The sequence below is a fragment of the Bufo bufo genome, chromosome 5 (genome assembly GCF_905171765.1).
Source record: "Bufo bufo chromosome 5, aBufBuf1.1, whole genome shotgun sequence".
NCBI lineage: Eukaryota > Metazoa > Chordata > Amphibia > Anura > Bufonidae > Bufo > Bufo bufo.
The window spans coordinates 462,453,058-462,475,173 of NC_053393.1; the positions used below are offsets into that span (position 1 = coordinate 462,453,058).

At 43.1% G+C, this 22,116-nt stretch overlaps 1 protein-coding gene across 3 annotated transcripts in view; it reads left to right on the top strand.

The window, feature by feature from the left end:
* The window catches only part of LOC121002302 (ATP-binding cassette sub-family B member 5-like), a 1,125,761-nt gene that overhangs the window by 1,074,093 nt on the left and 29,552 nt on the right, over nucleotides 1-22,116 (top strand). For all 3 annotated transcript variants that reach the window (XM_040433700.1, XM_040433698.1, XM_040433699.1), the window contains exons 11-20: nucleotides 2,247-2,357; nucleotides 2,478-2,603; nucleotides 3,120-3,323; nucleotides 4,944-5,114; nucleotides 5,229-5,390; nucleotides 6,458-6,619; nucleotides 10,185-10,328; nucleotides 10,565-10,669; nucleotides 17,836-17,913; nucleotides 17,998-18,081. In XM_040433700.1, coding sequence (XP_040289634.1) covers nucleotides 2,247-2,357; nucleotides 2,478-2,603; nucleotides 3,120-3,323; nucleotides 4,944-5,114; nucleotides 5,229-5,390; nucleotides 6,458-6,619; nucleotides 10,185-10,328; nucleotides 10,565-10,669; nucleotides 17,836-17,913; nucleotides 17,998-18,081 — 1,347 coding nt within the window. The remainder of the gene's footprint in view (nucleotides 1-2,246; nucleotides 2,358-2,477; nucleotides 2,604-3,119; nucleotides 3,324-4,943; nucleotides 5,115-5,228; nucleotides 5,391-6,457; nucleotides 6,620-10,184; nucleotides 10,329-10,564; nucleotides 10,670-17,835; nucleotides 17,914-17,997; nucleotides 18,082-22,116) is intronic.

Consider the following 22,116-nt stretch of genomic DNA (forward strand, 5'->3'; position numbering starts at 1 on the left):
CAGTGTCTCAGTATCAGAGTAGTAATTCTTCAGTAGCAGAGCAGTGTCTTAGTATTAGCACATTGTTTCAGTAGCAGAGCAGTGTCTCAGTAGTAGAGGAGTGTCTCAGTAGCAGAGTACTGTCTCAGTAGCAGAGTACTGTCTCAGTAGCAGAGTAGTGTCTCAGTAACAGAGCAGTGTATAAGTAGCAGAGCAGCAAAAAATTGAGTAAGCAGCACTCCAGGTCCCAATTTGGGGTCAAACGCCGATAATAAAAATATGGTGAGATGGTGCCAGCATATGGGGATCCTGGCTGGGGGTCCCATCAAGTAGCAAGCTATAGAGAAATCCACAGCACACTTCAATTCAGGTACAAAATCTGGTTACTTTATTAGTAACAGTAGCATACAGATAGCAACGTTTCAATAATCTCTGGTCTTTCTCAAGCTATCAAGCTATCAAGCTCTCATAGCTTCAGAAAGGCCAGAGATGGTTGAAACGTTGCTATCTGTATGCTGCTGTTACTATTAAAGTAACCAGATTTTTCACCTGAATTGAAGTGTGCTGTGGATTTCTCTATATCTTAAGTAGCAGAGCGGTGTCTCGGTAGCAGATCAGTGTCTCGGTAGCAGATCCTTGTCTCAGTAGCAGAGCAGTGTCTCAGTAGCAGAGTATTGACTCAGTAGCAGAGTATTGTCTCAGTAGCAGAGTATTGTCTCAGTAGCAGAGTTTTGTCTCAGTAGCAGATCAGTGTCTCAGTAGCAGAGTAGTGTCTGAGTAGCAGAGTAGTGTCTCAGTAGCAGAGCAGTGTCTCAGTAGCAGAGCAGTGTCTCAGTAGCAGAGCAGTGTCTCAGTAGCAGAGCAGTGTCTCAGTAGCAGAGTAGTGTCTCAGTAGCAGAGCCTTGTCTCAGTAGCAGAGCCTTGTCTCAGTAGCAGAGCCTTGTCTCAGTAGCAGAGCAGTGTCTCAGTAGCAGAGTAGTGTCTCAGTAGCAGATCAGTGTCTCAGTAGCAGAGCGGTGTCTCGGTAGCAGATCAGTGTCTCGGTAGCAGATCCTTGTCTCAGTAGCAGAGCAGTGTCTCAGTAGCAGAGTATTGTCTCAGTAGCAGAGTATTGTCTCAGTAGCAGAGTATTGTCTCAGTAGCAGAGTTTTGTCTCAGTAGCAGATCAGTGTCTCAGTAGCAGAGTAGTGTCTGAGTAGCAGAGTAGTGTCTCAGTAGCAGAGCAGTGTCTCAGTAGCAGAGCAGTGTCTCAGTAGCAGAGCAGTGTCTCAGTAGCAGAGCAGTGTCTCAGTAGCAGAGTAGTGTCTCAGTAGCAGAGCCTTGTCTCAGTAGCAGAGCCTTGTCTCAGTAGCAGAGCCTTGTCTCAGTAGCAGAGCAGTGTCTCAGTAGCAGAGCAGTGTCTCAGTAGCAGAGCAGTGTCTCAGTAGCAGAGCAGTGTCTCGGTAGCAGAGCAGTGTCTCGGTAGCAGAGCAGTGTTTCAGCACCAGAGTGCCTCAGTGTGTTGTCTATGAAGACAGTCAGTATTTACAGCAATACTTTACATCTTGTAACATGTAGGGATGTATGCAGCTGTAAGTAAAGATAATGGAGGAGAATTATCAAAACTGATGTGAAGTAAAAACTGGCTTATTTGCCCATTTGCAACCAATCAGATTCCACCTTTAATATTTCAGGGCTCCTTTGGAAAGTGAAAGGTGGAAGCTGATTAGTTGTTATGGGCAAATAAGACAGTTTTCCTTTTCATGAGTTTTGATAAATCTCCCCCACTGTCTGTGAGAGGGAAGAGGGATCTTGGAAACTTCAGCCCTTTACATTACACTCCATAAAAACACATCATGATTAAGAACCTATAGATCAAAACACGGAAGCGGGGGTTTTAATGGAGTTGTTAAATGCTGTTGGTCTGAAATAAAGCTGCAAGTTATTATGACTGACCCTTCCATGGAGTGCTGGGGATTTTCTCTACTTACGTCTAGTGAACTTTGTGTTTAAATTCCTCACCATTTACTAGATATTTGTTTGCTGTCAGTGAATGAGAACACTCTTGATTACTTTCAGAGACTAAAACATTAGACAGTTAAGTAATTTTTCATGTGCAAAGTGATCACGCTCAATTTGCATAATACACAAAAAGGTAGTTGAGCAAAAAATGTATGGCAGGTGATTCTTCACCGACTGCTTTTATGTGAACAATTACATTTTATTTTTAGAGTTAACAAATTCTATGCTACAGTTTGTGCATATATTTTCTATGCTTACAATCACAGGTATCTACAATTAACAGTTACTCAACAGAGGGGTACAAGCCCGATAATATAAAAGGAAATATCGAATTTAAAAATGTGCATTTTTGTTACCCTTCAAGACCAAATGTGCAGGTAAATCCATGTTATGTTTTGCTCCATGTTCTCTTATTACATTTTACTATGTTTTTTGTCTGTCATTTGTGATCTCGTAGCTGTGGACATACATATTATGCTCTTTTCTGTTAACTGAAGGTTTTAAAAGGATTTAATCTAAAAGTTAAATCTGGACAGACTGTGGCATTGGTTGGGCAAAGTGGATGCGGTAAAAGCACCACAGTGCAGCTCCTGCAGAGAATGTACGATCCACAAGAAGGAGCGGTAAATATATTTCTTTTTAATTTCTAAATGAAAACTTTGGAAATTTGATTTTCTATTTATTTAGGCCTCAGTAAGGCTATATCCATATGAGCAATATAAAACTCATTCATGTTCCAACGCCGGGGTCAGTCGGGGTCTGAGTGCTGAGACCCCCACCACTCCCTAGAATGAGGGGAGAGAAGTGAGCATATATGGCGCTATCTCTGTCCTCGCTGCTGAGGGCGGAGTCTAGACGGGTCCATAGACCATAAGAGTTAAATAATAGGTCAAGCATGTGTGCTGTCTGTTCTTCTCACTAACCAATTTACTATAATGGTCAAGTCTTTCCCGAAAATTGGATCAAAGTAGTGCGTGCTGGGATCTTCTTGATGGTCCATGCAAAAAAATTGACAACTGAATCTGCTCATTGACTATAATGTGTCAGCATTCAGTCCATGTGCTGTTCTTTCTATACTCAGATTCTACAATGTTGCTCGTCTGAATAAGCTCTTATTTTCTTGGTCTTTGATATTTTAGGTAATGGTTGACAGTCATGATATAAGATCTCTGAATGTTAGACACTACCGAGAAATGATTGGTGTGGTCAGCCAAGAGCCTGTCCTGTTTGCAACAACCATTAAAAACAATATCAAATATGGGAGATTGGATGTGACAGATGAAGAAATAGAGAAAGCAGCTAAGGAAGCCAATGCCTATGATTTCATTATGGCACTCCCTGAGGTAAGCATGTTTAGTCTGGGTGGCACTGGTGACAGATTTCTGATCCGAGGGACAATTTAAAACTTTTCGATAAGGGTAGGTTCATATATGCAGCAGGTAAATTTGGTAGTCTGTTCTGGCAGTGAAATTGTGGGGTCCGGTCAGTTTCCATGGCAGCCTGGGGCCTGCTGAGGCCTCCCAGGGCTGTCATAGTAACCTCCCTGCTAAGCTGTGCACAAGGTACAGCTCAGCAGGGAGCGTGTTAAAATCCTATTCACCGCTATAGATCTCATTTAGGGTGAATAGATCATGGTATCAAAAGTTCCCATCTAGTAGCACCCTAAGGGGGCTAGTAGTAAAAAGTTTAAAAAAGTTTAAAAAATGTACCCAATTTTACAAATCAAAATATATAAATAATAAAAAATAAACATATTAGGTATCGTCACATCAGAAAATGTCTAAACTATGAAAATATAAAAAAGAAATTCTGGTGCGGAGAACCCCATAACGGAAAAAAAAAGAGAAAAACACATGATTTACCATTTTTTTGTCGCCTTGTCCCCCCCAATAAAAAAATAGAATAACGGTGATCAAAAAGTCGTACATACCACAAAAATGTCACCAATAAAAATGAACTTGTTCCGCAAAACACGAGCCCTCCTACAGCTCTGTAGACTGAAATAAAATGACTGTCAGAAAATCGTGATGCAAAGGTTTACTTTTTTTTTTTAAGTAATAAACCAAGATGAAAACTATACATGTTTGGTATCACTGTAATCATACTGGGCTGCAGAATAAGGAATTATTGTCATTTTTACCAAACAATGAATGCTGTGATGTCAAAACCATAAAAACTTTGTCGAAATTGTGTTTTTTTCAGTTTTACCCTACAAAAATGTTTTCCCCGTTTTCCAATACAAGACATGCATCTTGTCCCACAAAAAATAAGCCCTCAAATGGCTATGTGAATAAAAAAAAAAAGTTATAGCTTTTGGAATGTGGGGAGTTAAATCAAAACTGCAAAAATGAAAATAGGCCCGGTCTTTAAGGGATTAAAGCTGCTGTTGCACTGTATAAACTCTATGCACTGAGCTCACCTTAGTAGTAACTGTAGGCCGACAGCTTTGCAATATGTGAAGTGAAGCTGGAGAATTTATCAATGTATTTATTCTAGTTTGAGCTACATTGGGAAATTTGCTGCTTAGGATGAGCGCTGTATTTTTGAAGCCTTCTTCCACCTGTAATGGGAAATTTAATTAAAATAGATTTTGCTATGGGGCACTATTAGATCTGTGTGCACCCTTGATTACTAAAGTTTATAAAGTCATTGGAATACAGAGTACCCACTCTGTCTCCAAAAATCCTGTATTTAGCATGGGACCTTGCTATTCATCTCCTGTTGCTATGAGTCTCCCATACCAAATTTAAGAATCCAGGAGGAAAGCAAATGTCTCTGTCTCCTTCCCAAATACCTTCTGAAATTTATGTTGAGCAGTTCATGCTATTCTGTAGTTCTAAAACTGAAAGATATTACAGTATGTAAGCTCCTGTTAAGTCTTTTATAAAAATACGTTATTGAAATATTAAGCAGGTTTGACAATGTCATCTCATATGTTCAATGATTTTCTCTTTCTTCTTTAGAAATTTGAGACTCTTGTTGGAGAAAGAGGAGCTCAGCTAAGTGGAGGCCAGAAGCAAAGAATAGCAATAGCCAGAGCTTTGGTACGAAATCCAAAAATACTACTACTGGATGAGGCCACCTCAGCTCTGGACACTGCCAGTGAGTCCGTTGTACAGGCTGCTCTAGACAAGGTAAATCAGTTCACGTGTTATCTGATAAGATATCCAAAGGTCAGAGGATTCTCTAGTACTTTATGTACAGTTATACCAGTTCAATCTGATAAGAATATTAAAACCTGTTTCCAGGCCATTGAAGGACGTACTACAATCGTTATTGCTCACCGCCTGAGCACTGTGTGGACCGCAGATTTGATAGTTGTGGTGGAGAATGGCGCTGAGGCTGAGCAGGGAACGCATTCTGAATTAATGGAGAAAAAAGGAATATATTATTCACTTGTAACAGCACAGGTATGTTCACTGTTAGTGTTGAGCGAGTCAAAGTACACAAACTGGACTTTGATTCGAATTTCAGGGAAACTTCGATTTGCCGCAAAGCCGAATTTCCTAGTGCTTCATGGTAACAAATCGATTCTCCCTGAATGGCTGTAAAAAAAGAATTAAAAATCATACTTAACTCATCCGTTTGAGCATGAAGAACCGGCCCCCGCCGCCTTAATTGAAGATCCAGCGCTACATCCAGTGCGTGCTGACATACTGTATACTTACCTCATCCATTTGAAATCTCACGCGGCCCGTGATAATTTTATTTATTTATTTGAGTTTACACTGTAATATCAATGTCAGATGCCGCGATAATCAGAAGGATATACCAGTGCCCCCATACCAGAGCAAAAAATGGGACCTCTTCTGTTCTTTATGTTTGGATAGAGTTCTTAGCATGCAGGAGCATTCAAGGCTGATCACTTTTCAATGGAAGCTAGTTGAGGCATATAAATTTACCTTTTCCAGGAGGAACACAAGAGGTCCACTTGTTGAAAATCATTGATCCTTCGGGGCTAGTTATATAAGATATCATCTCAAAGTTCAATATGTGTAACAGGATCAGTTCACATCTTGCAGTCTTTGGTCAAGTGTGCATATTCCTATCTGCTCTATCAGCCATAAACTGATAAATGATGACTGTGATCTCCAACTGTATTATCATAAATCCATAGCAACCTGAGCTCCTTCAGTACTAAGCATGGCGTGTAAAACATCCCATAATTAACTAGCTATGTGTTCCAATTCTGAATGTCTTCCTTTGTATTTCATACTTACTTACAAACTCATGGAAACCTAAGTAAAAGAGTATTTGGAATTTTAAAGAAAACATCCAAAGAATATAAAAGTAGCATAATGCCATCAGTCTGCCCTGATAAAATAATACAGAAGAGTAAATTTCGCTCATCCGCAGTATGCTTAGCTAAAATATGTGGAATTGGTTTAGTTTTCCAAGCTTCTCATGGGTCAGGTCATGCTGTAGAGAACCTTTCAAAATAATTTTGTCCCATGCAACCTGAATTTTCTTTTATTAGGCTATACAAGGAGCAGAAAGCACAGAAGCTGGAGAAAATGAAGAAGCAATGCAGGGGAAACCGCCCCTAGTGCAGAGATTATATTCTAACATGTCAAATGAAAAATTTTCTGTATCTGAGAAAGGAGAGGAAGAAGACATAGAGGAGGAGGAAACCGAAAAGGTAAAGATTTGGGAAGGGGTTACATGGGTTAAAAAATATAGTTCAAATAGCCTAGACTACTAGACTCCCGTTTCAGGTCTATTAAAACGTAACGTTTATTTTATTTGTTAAAGGTAATATGAACCGGGAGAAAGAAAGGAAAACTTTAAAATTTTAGGTGCAATTTGGACTCTGGCGGCAGAGATTTAGGGTTACTTTATCCATATATCCTGCCTCATTATCATGCGTCCATCTTTCTTTTTATTATTTGCTATTAGCAGCAGTCATTTGTTCACCTAGATAGATCGCATGCTTGAGGATCACCTATCAAGTCGCTTTGGTTCATTTGCTTTGTATATCTTTATCGCGACTCTCCGCCGCTTAAGGTCAGAGTGCGGTGAGTCTGTAGTCACTCCCCACTGAGACACTTAGTCTTACATGCACCTAATCTAAAATCCAAGAAAAACAGCTCCCCCAACATGTTTCACCACTACATGTGGCTTCTTCAGGAGTATGACAGTATAGCGCATGCGCCTGGACTTAGATTCTTGTCTCATAGGTATTACGGCGCAGGCTTAAGAACTTAGAGATTTCTTTCTTCCCTCCGTTATATATGCATTGCCCGTTTCTCCTAGTTAGGCTACGCATGCGACTGGACTTAGTTTTCCAGATGTGATTTTGTACATCACATGCGCCTGTACTTACATTATCATCTCCTGGGTGTAACGGCGCATGTCCGCTTGAAACTAGCTACTGCGCATGCGTGAGATCTCTAAAATTCTTTTCAGAGGTATAACAGTACAGCGCATGCGTCTGGACTTAGATTCTCGTCCCCCAGGTATTGCGGCGCATGCTCGTGAACTTAGAGATTTTCCAATTACAGGGATCGCGCATCTCTCTTGGTTAGGCCACACATTCATCTGGACTTAGACTTCCAGGTATAAGTTCGTGCAGCGCATGCGCCTGTACTTAGATTCTCATCTCCTGGGTATTGCGGCGCTTGTTAGTAGACTTAGAGATTTTTCAGATGTTAGAATCACATAGCATATGCCCAGGGCAAACAGCGCATGCGTCTAGACTTAGGTTTCTACTAATATCGAACGCCATATCCAGATATCCTAATATGTTTTTTACTTACAGGTTTCCCTCACTTATGTAGGATCTTTATGATATTAGGAGGCATCCAGAGCTTCTACCCGGGTCTCATTACATCTCAAGTGGTAGGAGAGTTCAGTGCCATTACGTTGGAACTATACAAATTTTTCCTCCTTGATTTTCAAAGAGGATCCGAGCTTAATTTACTCTGTGTATGTAAGGTCATACAATGCTTCTGAGTTCATTGCACTGTATATCACTATGTATCATATTCTACTTTCCTGTTTATATTTATAAATTTCGTCCACTGCTATTAGGTGACAGGAAAGGTTCCTAACCATGCACTATTTCCTCTTAAATGTAGACTTTGTTGAGGTCTATATCCCTCTTTATGTGTCCTGGTTAGTTACCAGTTTATATGGTCTCCTGTATATACATGATCAAATGCACTAGGGCTAACTTCTATTCATATGCTTTCAGAGTAAATTAAGCTCGGATCCTCTTTGAAAATCAAGGAGGAAAAATTTGTATACTTCCAACGTAATGGCACTGAACTCTCCTACCACTTGAGATGTAAAAATTGCACCTAAAATTTTAAAGTTTTCCTTTCTTTCTCCCGGTTCATATTACCTTTAGCAAATAAAATAAACGTTACGTTTTAATAGACCTGAAACGGGAGTTTAGTAGTCTAGTAGTCTAGGCAATTTGAACTATAGTATTTAGAATATCCCGGGTCCAAAGGGTCCTTGAAATATTATGGGTTAAAAAAGACACAGGTTCAACAAGTTCAAGTCCAGGATTTTTTTTAAAAACCCTCACCTCATGAGATCTCTGAAGTTAGCTATACTTACCTGTTCCTGACTGCTCCATTGCTCCCCGGCTGTCTGCACCGGACTTCCGTTCCCCGAATAAGTCACATGCACTGCTGCAGCCAATGATCCCCAACTGGCACGTGACCCAGCAGTGACATGCAGCTTGGGGAAACATAACATCAGCTGCTCTAGACAAGGTAGATTGACTGCAGTGGTAAGAAGCCATACATGACTACATCACCCTGCAGCAGAGAGACTGGAAGCGACAGAGGATTAAGTGGGGTTACTCCATTTATTACATTTTGAAGTTTCTATTTCATAGAGGAAAAAATGCAAACCTAACAAGACAATCAGATTTTTTTCTTGATAAAAAAATTAAAAAATTAAGAAATGGAGTAAAACAATATTTACATTTTAAAGGCAGAAAGCCCTAATTTTATTTTTAATTTGCACTAGGTATTGCGAAAAAGTGACTGCAGTACATAAGGGGCAGATTTTATCTGCAAATAAAGCCTTGAAGATGCTGAACCCTTTGGCCGCTTTCAGATGAGCAAGTTCCACACTCCGGACTCGCAGTGTTAGTATGTGGCATCTCCCGTCCTGACCTCCCAGCACTGACGAGGTCACATAGCATTATGTCAGTGTTATCCAGTACAGTCCAAACTGCAAAGGTTACATAGCATCATAAATCAATATAATGCTATGCAACCCTTGATTGCTGGAAGGTCACGAGGGTTGCTGCCGCATACTTATGCTGGGAGTCCGAAGTGTGGAACTCGCTCGCCTGACAGGGGCCTTTTTGGTTTTTTTGCTGCAGATGGAGTTAAAAATGTCTGCAGGATCAGAATGCACAGGTTCATTTGCAGTAGGTTACCATGGAATTACATGGGTCTTCATGGGTGCTGTATACATATAGATTTTTTTTTAAGATTACTGGCAAAGATGCTTTATTTTTACCTTAGATGCAAGTGAATAGCTCAAATATTACATGGACACAAGTGGTGAATAAACCAGACTTTGCCAACGAAAGTCTGTGTGTTGTTGCTTGTATTACTTTCTGTACTAGTGGCAACTGTCATCCAAAAGTATCGGATTTGATGACAATGGTATTAGCATTAGAGATGAGCCAATCGAATCCCACGAAGTGAAATTCGATCCGAATTTCAGGACAAATTCGATTTAACCTGAAATAGTATAAAAATTCAAACTTACCTCCTCCATTTGCTCGCGACACGCTGCCAGCTTCCATCTTGCTTGAAGATCTCAGCCGAAATCCTGTGCAGCGCGAGATTACATCATCACGCCGGCTGGCGTGATGACGTCATACGTCACCACGCCAGCCGGCGTGATGACGTAATCTCGCACTGCACGGGATTTCGGCTGAGATGTTCAAGCAAGTTGGCGGCGGCCAGCCCATCGCGAGCAAATGGAGGCGGTAAGTTTGATTTAGTAAGTTTGATTTATTGTTAATTTTACACTCAGATGCCCCGATCATGTATGAACGCGGCAACTGAGGGATGCAATGACGGGGACGGCACTATCACTGCTCCCCGTCATTGCACCCGCTACTTACAAAGTAATTCATCACAAAGCACGAAGCAGCCGAATCAAATTTTCAATAAATTCGCTCATCTCTAATTAACATGAACACTAATATTTTTATTTCTTCTTCTCCTCAGGAAAAACTTCCAAACATTTCATTTTTAAAAATATTAAAACTGAATAAATCAGAGTGGCTGTATATTCTGTTTGGAACTCTTGCTGCAGCCATAAATGGAGGAGTTCATCCAGCGTTCAGTGTAATATTTGCTAAAGTTATAGCTGTAAGTATATTATAGGCATGGAAGGTAACCTTTTATATTAACATCACGGACATAAGGCTGTGTTCACACATACCATTTTTTCCCACAACTGTCCACAAATCACTTTTTTTTTTTAAAAATCACAATATTCCTGCAATATTTCATGCTTCCGAATTAGTATTTCTAAATATGTAGGATTCATATTAAATAGTTTAAAGTATTGCATTAATGTAAATGTTTCTGTTTCTTTTCCATAGATTTTTGGGACTAATGATGAAGAGTTTATACAAAGGGAAATAAATATTTACTCCATTATAGTCACTGTTATTGGTGTGGTTTCCTTCTTTACATTTTTTTTACAGGTTAGTTAACACTTTATGTCTATGTATTAATTATGTGCATATTTTATTCCTGAGGACCATGCACATGTTCTATCCTGCTGTAGGCATATACCTACCTACAAAAGTGTATAATGCAGTTCTAAAAATCTCTAAATACCTTCAATGACTTACATCTCACTGGTCTATGTATATTCCTGCATGTTCTATCCCTCTGCTTACGTATGATAACTTTCTGGATATGGCCACTGCTATGATACTTTAGCTTGTGCACTGTCATTTTGTTTTGACTGAATCTTAGACAATAAGCATCTTTATCAGAATTATGTCTCAGTAATGTCCTTTTCACACACAAACTAAGGCCTCATGCACACGACCGTTGTGTGCATCCGTGGCCATTGTTCCGTTTTCCGTGATTTTCTGCGGACCCATTGACTTTCAATGGGTCCGTTGAAAACTCGGAAAATGCACCGTTGTTTATCTGCGGCCGTGATCCCTGTTTCCTGTCCGTCAAAAAAATATGACCTGTCCTATTATTTTGACGGACATGGTTCACGGACCCATTCAAGTCAATGGGTCTGTGAAAAAACACGGATGCACACAAGATTGGCATCCGCGTCCGTGATCCGTAGCCGTTGGCAACTTTCACACAGACGGATCGTAGATCCGTCTGCATAAAAGCTTTTTCGGATATGAGTTTTCACTTCGTGAAAACTCAGATCCGACAGTATATTCTAACACAGAGGTGTTCCCATAGTGATGGGGACGCTTCAAGTTAGAAAATACTGAGAACTGTGTACATGACTGCCCCCTGCTGCCTGGCAGCACCCGATCTTTTACAGGGGGCTGTGATCCGCACAATTAACCCCTCAGGTGCCGCACCTAAAGGGTTAATTGTGCGTATCATAGCCCCCTGTAAGAGATCAGGTGCTGCCAGGCAGGAGGGGACACACTCCCTCCCTCCCGAATATTATATTCATTGATGGCCAGTGCGGCCTTCCCCCTCTCTCGCCCCCCAGTTAAAATCACGTTCTGAATCCCCCATCATTGGTGGCCAGTGCGGCCTCACATCTCCCCCCCCCTTGTTAAAATCACGTTCCGAATCCCCCATCATTGGTGGCCAGTGCGGCCTCACATCTCCCCCCCCCCCTAGTTAAAATCACGTTCCCCCATCATTGGTGGCAGTGGAGAGTTCCGATCGGAGTCCCAGTTTAATCGCTGGGGCTCCGATCGGTAACCATGGCAACCAGGACGCTACTGCAGTCCTGGTTGCCATGGTTACTTAGCAATTTTTAGACAAGAAAGACAAAAAACACAGCGCCTCATGTGTGGTACCGCCTTATAGATAATATAGTATTGTGGTGCGTATTTCGCTTACCGGATTCTGTTGTGAGGAGTCACAACAGCTGTATATGCCTTAGCTGGTATCTATCCCCACCAGCATCAGGGAATGCCGTACTGCTGCCTGGGCCTCTTCCTGTCTCGGTAGTTCCAGGAAAGTAAGTATGCAGAAAATCATAAAAATATCAGACCACTATCCGGCGCTGCTGGCATATAAATCAGTCCTTGGGATAAATAATATTCTTTTATTTAAAGTCAACGCGTTTCAAGGGTGAAGTGCCCCCTTCGTCAGGACAATTTACAGAATAAGGATTCACTTGTGATAGAAGTGTTTAAAATGCTGTTTTGGCGGGTTAATCTGGGGGAGGTTCAGAGGTAGGGGCGGGTGTGTTTGGTATAATGAGGCTCCTAGTTAGCCGGTCTCATTATCAGGGTCCTTCAATAGCATTTTATTGCATCGATTACAGATAATGATAAGTGGCATGCATGTCGGTATCTAATATGACACCTAAGGCCTCTTTCACACTTGCGTTGTCCGGATCCGGCGTGTACTCCACTTGCCGGAATTACACTCCGGATCCGGAAAAACGCAAGTGTACTGAAAGCATTTGAAGACGGAACCATCTTCCAAATGCTTTCAGTGTTACTATGGCACCCAGGACGCTATTAAAGTCCTGGTTGCCATAGTAGGAGCGGGGAGCTGGGGAGCGGTATACCTACAGTCCGTGCGGCTCCCGGGGCGCTCCAGAATGACGTCAGAGCGCCCCATGCGCATGGATGACGTGATCCATGCGATCACGTGATCCATGCGCTTGGGGCGCCCTGACGTCACTCTGGAGCGCCCCGGGAGCCGCACGGACAGTAAGTATGCTGCTCCCCTGCTCCCCGCTACACTTTACCATGGCTGCCAGGACTTTAGCGTCCTTGCAGCCATGGTAACCATTCAGAAAAAGCTAAATGTCGGCTCCGGCAATGCGCCGAAATGACGTTTAGCTTAAGGCCGGATCCGGATCAATGCCTTTCAATGGGCATTAATTCCGGATCCGGCCTTGCGGCAAGTGTTCCGGATTTTTGGCCGGAGCAAAAAGCGCAGCATGCTGCGGTATTTTCTCCGGCCAAAAAACATTCCGTTCCGGAACTGAAGACATCCTGATGCATCCTGAACGGATTTCTCTCCATTCAGAATGCATTAGGATAATCCTGATCAGGATTCTTCCGGCATAGAGCCCCGACGACGGAACTCTATGCCGGAAGACAAGAACGCAAGTGTGAAAGAGCCCTAAGAGGATACATTGTGTGGTATGCGGGCTACAGTAGCGCAAGATCAAGCGCTCCATATTGTGGCTAAATACATAGTTTAAATGATACATTTACTGATGCCTGTAATGATACATTTAATAATACTAGAGTGAGTCATTCCTCACAGTGCTGACATCTTCACGGGATCGCAGCGCACACCATACTTCCACATAGAGTTGGGAGCATTCTCAGTTCCATGCTCTCACTATGCAGCGATCCGGCCTGTCAGCTGTTCTGCAGGATCTCCGGACTCATACTGCATGCTGTGACTCTGTGGGACACCAGAGCTGCCTGATCTCCCGACTCAAATCCTCACAGTCCACACAGTAATCCTGTGCAGCACTGGGGTTCAACTTGATCTTTATTCTTTATTCTCAGCACCAGTTGGTGCAGTGGCTCTGTGGGGTTTCGGACCCTTATTTCAGAGAAGGTAGGATGATGAGGTAAGAATCATCCTACCTTGTCAAACTTTTTTTTCATGTCCGTGGATCCTCCAAAAATCAAGGAAGTCCCACGGACAAAAAAACGGTCACGGATCACGGACCTACATCCCCGTTTTTGCGGACCTTAAAAAAAAACGGTCGTGTGCATGAGGCCAAAATCTGGCAGCACACTGTTATATGTACATGCAAGCAATAGAACTAGGGATTAGAGATTATTATTAGTGTTGAGCGAGCATGCTCGGCCGAACTGCTGCTCGGCACATCCGAGTGCTTGGCCGAATACTGCGGGTGCTCAAGTACAAATTAATACAATGAAAGTTAATGGGAGACGCGAGCATCAAACCAGGCATCCCCTGCTCTGAAGAAGAGAGGGTGTCTGGTTCACAAAAAAAGATTAGAAATTGATGGAAACCCGATAAAAATGATTTGGAAACAGCATTAAGAGGATGGCTGGATGTATCTTGGACTCCTATTATCTACAACATACAATAGACAACCACACAAAGGCTATATGCCAAAAGCCAGGTATATGCAAGCCATTAATCTATCCATGAGACAGATGACTGGCTTAGTCAGCATACCTTACAATGGCAGCCTTGTGCACTATGAGACATTCCAAACCAGCTCTCATCTGACTGAGAGCCAGTAAGCCTCAAAGTTACTTCAGATCTGTTAGATGGCTTGGGTGGACCTGCGCACCTAGATCAATATCATTAGGGAGACAAAAAGTTTTCTGATTGTCCTAACATAATATTCAATAACCTTTTTATACAGCTTTTTCATGTAAAAACTAATTTGCATAAATATGGGCATATGGGAAAGACATGCAAATAAGCAGAATCTGCCTTGTTTTTTAGCTGAAAATTTGCGATCTACACTACTCATGAACAGCGCTATCTATTGGTTTCATAGTCTTATGACAAGAGTAATAGTCTTGTCATAAGACTATGAAACCAATATATGGCGCTGTTCATGAGTCATGAACAGCACCATCTATTGGTTTCATAGTCTTATGACAAGACTATTAGTCTAGCCTTTGCATGGAAAATTTGCGATAAAAATTTGCGATTAGAATATTCACGATCTACACTACTCATGAACAGTGCCATCTATTGGTTTCATAGTCTTATGACAAGACTATTACTCTTATCATAAGACTATGAAACCAATAGATGGTGCTGTTCATCTTTTTAGGGCGCTAGTAAGTGGGGCACACAGCTCAACAGAGTCCATTCACCGTGTAGCACTCAGCCTATAATAGCCTGCGCTAACACTGAGGTGTATATTGGATTGCTGCTATCATTCACACATCTTCTAGCACTTTATATGCGGTAATATAAGCTTGCTAGGGGACTATTGCCAGGACTATTGCCCTGCTTGTAATGACTCATGAACAGTGTCATCTATTGGTTTCATAGTCTTATGACAAGACTATTAGTCTTGTCATAAGACTATGAAACCAATAGATGGTGCTGTTCATGAGTAGTGTAAATCGCGAATTGTCCATGCAAATGGTTTTTCAGCTGAAAAACAAGGCAGATTCTAATCATTTGCATGTCTTTCCCATATGCCCATGTTTATGCAAATGAGTTTTTACATGACAAAACTGTATAGAAATGTTATTGAATATTATGTTAGGACAATCAGAAAACTTTTTGTCTCCCTAATGATATTGATCTAGGTGCACAGGTCCACTCAAGCCATCCAACAGATCTGAAGTAACTTTGAGGCTTACTGGCTCTCAGTCAGATGAGAGCTGGTTTGGAATGTCTCATAGTGCACAAGGCTGCCATTGTAAGGTATGCTGACTGAGCCTGTTATCTGTCTCATGCATAGATTGATGGCTTGCAAATACGTGGCTTTTGGCATAAAGCCTTTGTGTGGTTGTCTATTGTATGTCGTAGATAATAGGAGTCCAAGACGCATCCAGCTATCCTCTTAATACTGTTTCCAAATCATTTTGATGGGGTTTCCATCAATTTCTAACTTTTTTTTGTGAACCAGACATCCTCTTCTCTTCAGAGCAGGGGGTGCATGGTGCTCTCCCATTGACTTCCATTGTGCTCGGTAGAGCACACGAGCATACCGATGTGTTCGGCCCGAGCACACGAGCATTTTGGTGCTCGATCAACACTAATTATTATAAAGAATGGAAGCTGTTAGCGAACATTTTTGATTAGAGATGATGAGCGAATGGAATCCAAAGAAGTGGAATTCGATCCCAATTCCAATAAATTTGATTTGCCGCAAAGCCGAATTTCCTCGTGCTTCGTGGTAGCGAATCGATTTAACCTGAAATAGTAAAAAAAAAAAAATCATACTTACGGTACCTCTTCCATGTGCTCGCGACGGACCAGCTGTCGCCTAGTGTTGAGTGTGAATATTTGAAAAGCAATTTTTTTTTCGCGAATATCGGCACTTCGAGAATTTGCAAATATTTTGAATATAGTGCTATATATTCGTAATGACGAATATTTGTTATTTTTTTTTTTTTTTTAACACAGTACATATCAGGTGATCCTCCCTTCTTCTAGCTTGTGGGCCAATTAGAAGGCTTTGTCACAGCTTAGCAACATCCCTAGCAACCAATAGAAAATTTGCCTACCCCACGCCGGTATTTCGCGAGCATTATGCGAATAATACATTGCTGATTTTCGCAATCAAGAATATAATCTTGAATTCGCGAATTTACGAATATATGACAAAATATCGCAAATTCAAATATTGCCCCTGCCGCTCATCACTACTGTCGCCATCTTGATTGAAGATCTTGGCAGAAATCCTGTGCGATGACATCATCTCAGACCGCACAAGATTTTGCGCAAGATCTTCAAGCAAGAAGGTGGTGGCCTGCCTGTCACAAGCAAATGCAGACAGTAAGTATGATTTAATTTTTTTCTGTTAATTTTACACTGTATTATTATTCTCAGATGCCGTGATCATGTATGGGGTGTGAAACAGTGAGAGGTTTGGTCTGGGAAAACAGGTATTTTCCCCCCAGCATGTGCTGCTGGGCTGATTTACAGCCAGGTGAGGTCAAATACTGGACCGAATTTTAAATGCTGGTCCGGGTTTTGGCAGCACCTGGCTGTCCTTAAATAGGCAGCTGGACTCAGAAGCCATGTCTCTGTGTTGGGATCTGGGAGCCTTGTGTCTGGATGAAGGCTTGCTACCTGTTTGGCATGAAAATAGGTTGGTGCTGCTATGCTCAAGGACTCTTTGAGGCAGAATTGCTGCATGGTGTGAATTACCACCAACACCGCAAGGTGACTTTTTGCTTGTTTATGACTGCTTGTTTTGTCACTTGCCTAAAGTGTAAATAAAACACTGAACTGTTTGATCCAAATAACTTGTTGTTGCCTCTATACTGCGTCTGCTAATCCTGTCTACCAGAGCGAAACCCCACAGGGGGTACAATGATGGGGGGGCGGCGCAGCTCCCTGTCATTGCACCCACTACTTACTAAAAAATGTGCTTTGTGACGAAGTAAGCAACTAAAACTAATTTTCCAAAACTTCGCTCATCTCAATTTTTGATCAAACGTCAAGGTGGCTTCTGCAGATGGGCTGCCTCTATTGGGCCTAGCTTGAGCCTAAAATTTTCATGGAGTTGTAGGAACCAGCTATATTTATACTCTGCTTAGAAGCCCTGGACAGACGGCAGGGATGCTTAATCTGATCTTAATAATGTCAGCTTTATGGATGTGCACATGTGACTTTGGTTGTGCTAGTCTAAACATTTCACCATTAGACACATAAAACTACCGGCTCACAGATTTAAAGGGATTGTCTTCCCTACCTACTGGATTGGCTGTTATGGCCAATGTAATAAATAACCAAGCATATAAGAGATACATGGGCCAAGTCCACCAGAGTGGGAGCTCCATTCTGGTTCATAGTAGTGAGCTTACTATTTACAAACACAATACATCCCATACTAGATAGCTGTAAACTATGGTGAGAATATTTCTAAAGTAGAAGGACTATCAAATAATACTTCCATTTACATTTATTTACCAATTAAAGGCATTATCTGTACAGCTTTATGCTATCTAATATCCTGCATATGGTAGTTACCACAGATCAAGCCCTTTTTTTCTTTCGTTAGGGCTTCATGTTCGGAAGATCAGGGGAGGTCCTCACCATGAGGCTAAGACAAATGGCATTTAAATCTATGCTGCGCCAGGTTAGTTTGGGAACGAATTAAACCTAATGCTGTAAGTCTCATTTTGATATATGGTAATTATGCATATTTTGTCTTTCTCTAAAGGAAATATCATGGTTTGATGACAAGAAAAACAGTACTGGAGCTTTAACAACAAGACTTGCCACAGATGCTTCTCAGATACAAGCTGTAAGTACACATTACTCTTTAATGAATTTGAATTTTGTTTTTACTCATAATCGACTTTTCCAAAGGTATTAAGTGTTATAACCACTAGACATATAGGGGTTGTCCTTTTGTCAAAGGTGTAACTTGAAGCTTTAGGTCCCTATACAAAATCTTTAACAGGGTCCCCCAACTAGCGTGTGCTATTTATAATACTTATGTCTTCTTATGTAGCTGAGGACCCTTTAGGTCCTCTCAGGCACCAGGACTATTGTTGTCCGAGCACCAAAGTGATGCTCGGGTGCTCTACAGAGCACCAGAGCCCAATGGAAGTCAATGGGAGAACCAGAGCATTAAACCAGGCACCCCGTGCTCTGAAGAGGGGAGGGTGTCTGGTTCACAGGAAAGGGTCAGAAATTGATGGAAACACCACAGCATGGGGAGGATGTCTTGGACTCCCAGGTCGTTGCTGGGAACGATGTTGTCCGAGTAGTACGCCACTTTTACAGACTGACAATAATACGCACAAAACCGAAGCTAAAATCGATTTTAGAGGAAAAATAGTTAGGAAACATTCTTTCCTGTATATTTACTTGTATACAAAGTGCAAGTGCTGCTGAAAATTACAAGGAAGAGCACTCCGATATGACCTGTATATCACATTAAGGAGGGCGTCATTCACACTGTGGTACAATTGTTAAGGATGTGGGACTCCTACACTCATAAAACCTATGCACTAAGTGAAAAGGCTGCCAAAAATTACAAGGAACCGGCACTCCAATACACCCTTTGTTACACATAAAGGAGGGCATCATACACACCCTTGAAAAATTATGATTGATGGCCTGCTGCTGACCCTCTGAAACATTAGGGGGGAGTGCCTGCTGCTGATTTGACCATCTTAAACATTATGGGCGAGTGCCTTCTGGTTACCCTCTAAAACATTAGGGGTGAGGGTCTGCTGCTGAGCTGACCCTCTAAAACATTAGGAGCGAGGACAGCGTAATAAGCATGTTGATATGATGGAGGAGTAGGAGGAGGACAAGAAAAGGAAGATTGAACCATATACCCTTTTTAGTGGTGGAAGGGGTGCATGGGAATACAGTGTATTCAATACACCATAAAAGCCACATTTAAAGTGCCTTTATGTTCAGCCGCTTTCCACTGGTGGAGTAGAGAAGTCAGGGGCAATCCAGGCCTTGTTCATTTTGATAGGAGTCAACCTGTCAGCATTTTCAGTTGACAGGCGGATGCGCTTATCAGTTATTATGCCCCCAGCAGCACTAAATACCAGCTCTGACAAGATGCTGGCGGCAGGGCAGACCAGTACCTCCAAGGCGTAGAGTGCCAGTTCGTGCCACGTGTCCAGCTTGGACGCCCAATAGTTGTAAGGCACAGAGGGACCACTGAGGACGCTGACACGGTCTGCTACGTACTCCTTCACCATCTTCCAAAACTTTTCCCTCCTTGTGACACTAAGCCGCGCATCAGGGTGAGGGTTTTGGCGTGGTGTCATGAAACTTTCCCAGGCCTTGGAGAGTGTTGCCCTGCCTCTCTTGGAACTGCTGTGTGTTCACCTTGTCTCCCCTCCTTGGTTGTCCAAGGAACTACGTACTCTGCCGCCAGCGTTGTCAGCTGGAAATTTTAGGAGCAATTTTTCCACAAGGACCTTCTGGTATTGCACCATTTTGCTAGTCCTCTCCATCACAGGAATGAGAGATGAGAAGTTCTCTTTGTAGCAGGGGTCGAGATGGGTGAACAACCAGTAATCGGTGTTGGGCAAAATACGTATAATGCGAGGGTGACGGGAAAGGCAGCATAACATTAAGTCAGCCATGTGTGCCAGAGTCCCAACAGACAAGACTTTGCTGTCCTCATCAGGAGGATGACTCACAATCTCCTCTACCTCCTCTTCGGCCCATCCATGCTGAACAGATGGAATAAACCTGCTATGGGTACTACCCTCTGTAGTGGAGGCAACCGTCTCCTGCTCTTTCCACATGCAAAGTGTCCGCATTCATTGTGAGCAGCGAGGGTTTCAGTAGACACAGAAGTGGGATGGTTACGCTGATAATAACGGCATCACCGCTCACCATCTGTGTTGATTGCTCAAAGTTGCGTAAAACCTCACAGAGGTCAGACATCCATGCCCACTCGTCGCTTGTAAAGAACGGTAGCTGTCTGGAAAGGCGACGACCATGTTGCAGCTGGAATTCCACTACCTCCCTCTGCTGCTCACAAAGCCTAGCCAACATGTGGAACGTGGAGTTCCAGCATGTGCTCATGTCGCACAACAGTCGGTGAGCTGGCAATTCCAAGAGCTGCTGCAGCGTTGTCAATCCGGCGGCAGCTGTAGATGACTTTCGGAAATGGGAACACACACGACGCACCTTCACCAGTAGCTCAGGCAAATTGGGGTAGGTTTTGAGAAACCGCTGAACCACTAAGTTGAACACGTGGGCTAGGCATGGGATGTGTGTGAGCTTGCCGAGCTCCAAAGCCGCCACCAAGTTATGGACATTTTAAGACACAACCATGCCTGTTGTAGGTTGAGTGGTGAGAGCCACAGCTCAGTCTGGTCCCTTATACCCTGCCAAAGCTCTGCAGCGGTGTGCTGTTTGTCACCTAAGGAAATGGTTTTGCCGCTTCCCCACTGCAGTGCTACACAGCTTCCAGTTACTGACTGATGGCTGACTGGTGCTGCAAAATGAGAATTCAGAGGTGAAAGTGGAGGAGGAGGTGGAGGAGGAGAAGGGGGGGTTGCAGCCACTAATGTAGGTGGTGGCAGAAATCCGGATGGAAGTAGGGCCTGCAATCCTCGGCGTCAGTAGCACCTGTGCCATCCCAGGGTACGACTCTCTCCCGGCCTCCACAACGTTCACCCAGTATGCCATCAGGGAAATATAGCATTCCTGGCCAAAAGCACTAGTCCATGTGTCAGTCGTTAATTGCACCTTCACAATACCTGCATTGGTCAGGACACGGGTGATGTTATGGCACACCGGGAAAAAGAGCGGCGGCTGGGGACTAACGAGGGATGGCCGCTGCCATCAAGCTGCTGAACGCCTCAGTGTCCACAAGCCTAAATGGCAACATTTCCAGGGCCAGCAATTTGGAAAGGTGCACATTTAATGCTATGGCCTTTCGTTCAAAGGTCTGGAATATGGACATCTGTACGCTGCGCTGAGACACAAAAGTGGATGTGCTACCTTATGGTGCTTGCAAAGGTCCAGGTGCAGGGCGGGAGGCATCCAGGCATGCGTTTTGGACAGGTGATTGGCTAGCGCGTAACACAGGGGAAGAGGAGGCAGTGGTGTGACCCGCAGACACTGATTGTGGACCCAGGCGTTCGGCCCACCTATTAGGGTGCTTTTATGCCATGTGGCGGATCATGCTGGTGGTGGTGAGGTTGCTAGTGTTCACGCCCCTGCTCATTTTGGTACAGCATAGGTTGCAAATGACAATTCTTTTATCATCCGCACTTTCTTCAAAAAAGCGCCAGACTGCGGAACACTTACCCCTTGGCAAGGGAGATTGACGCAAGGGCGTTCTCCGGGGAACAGTTGCGAGCCTATTTGGTGTGGCCAATCCTCTCACTTTTGCCACCCCACTGCCTCTTCCAGCCTGTTGTGGTGCTGCGGATCCCTCCCCCCTGTACTGCTGTCCTCGCTCGGCTTGCCACCTTCCCAGGTTGGGTCAGTGATTTCATCATCCACCACCTCCTCTTCCACTTCATCACTCTGGTCCTCCTTCTGACTTGTTGACCTAACAAGAACCTCACTTATTGACAACTGTGTCTCATCCTCATCATCAACCTCTTGAGACACTAATTGCCGTTGACTTATTGGCAACTGTGCCTCATAATCATCCTCCACCTCGTGAAACACTAATTGCCGTTCCCCACAGTCATCTTCTTCTGACTGTGGATGCTCAAGAGTTTGGGAATCAGTGCACAAGATCTCCTTATGTCCCTCTTCAAGTGGGCTTGGCGAGAGGCCGAAATTAAGGAATGGCGATCAAAAGAGCTCCTCGGAATATTCGAGTGTGGGATCACTTGTT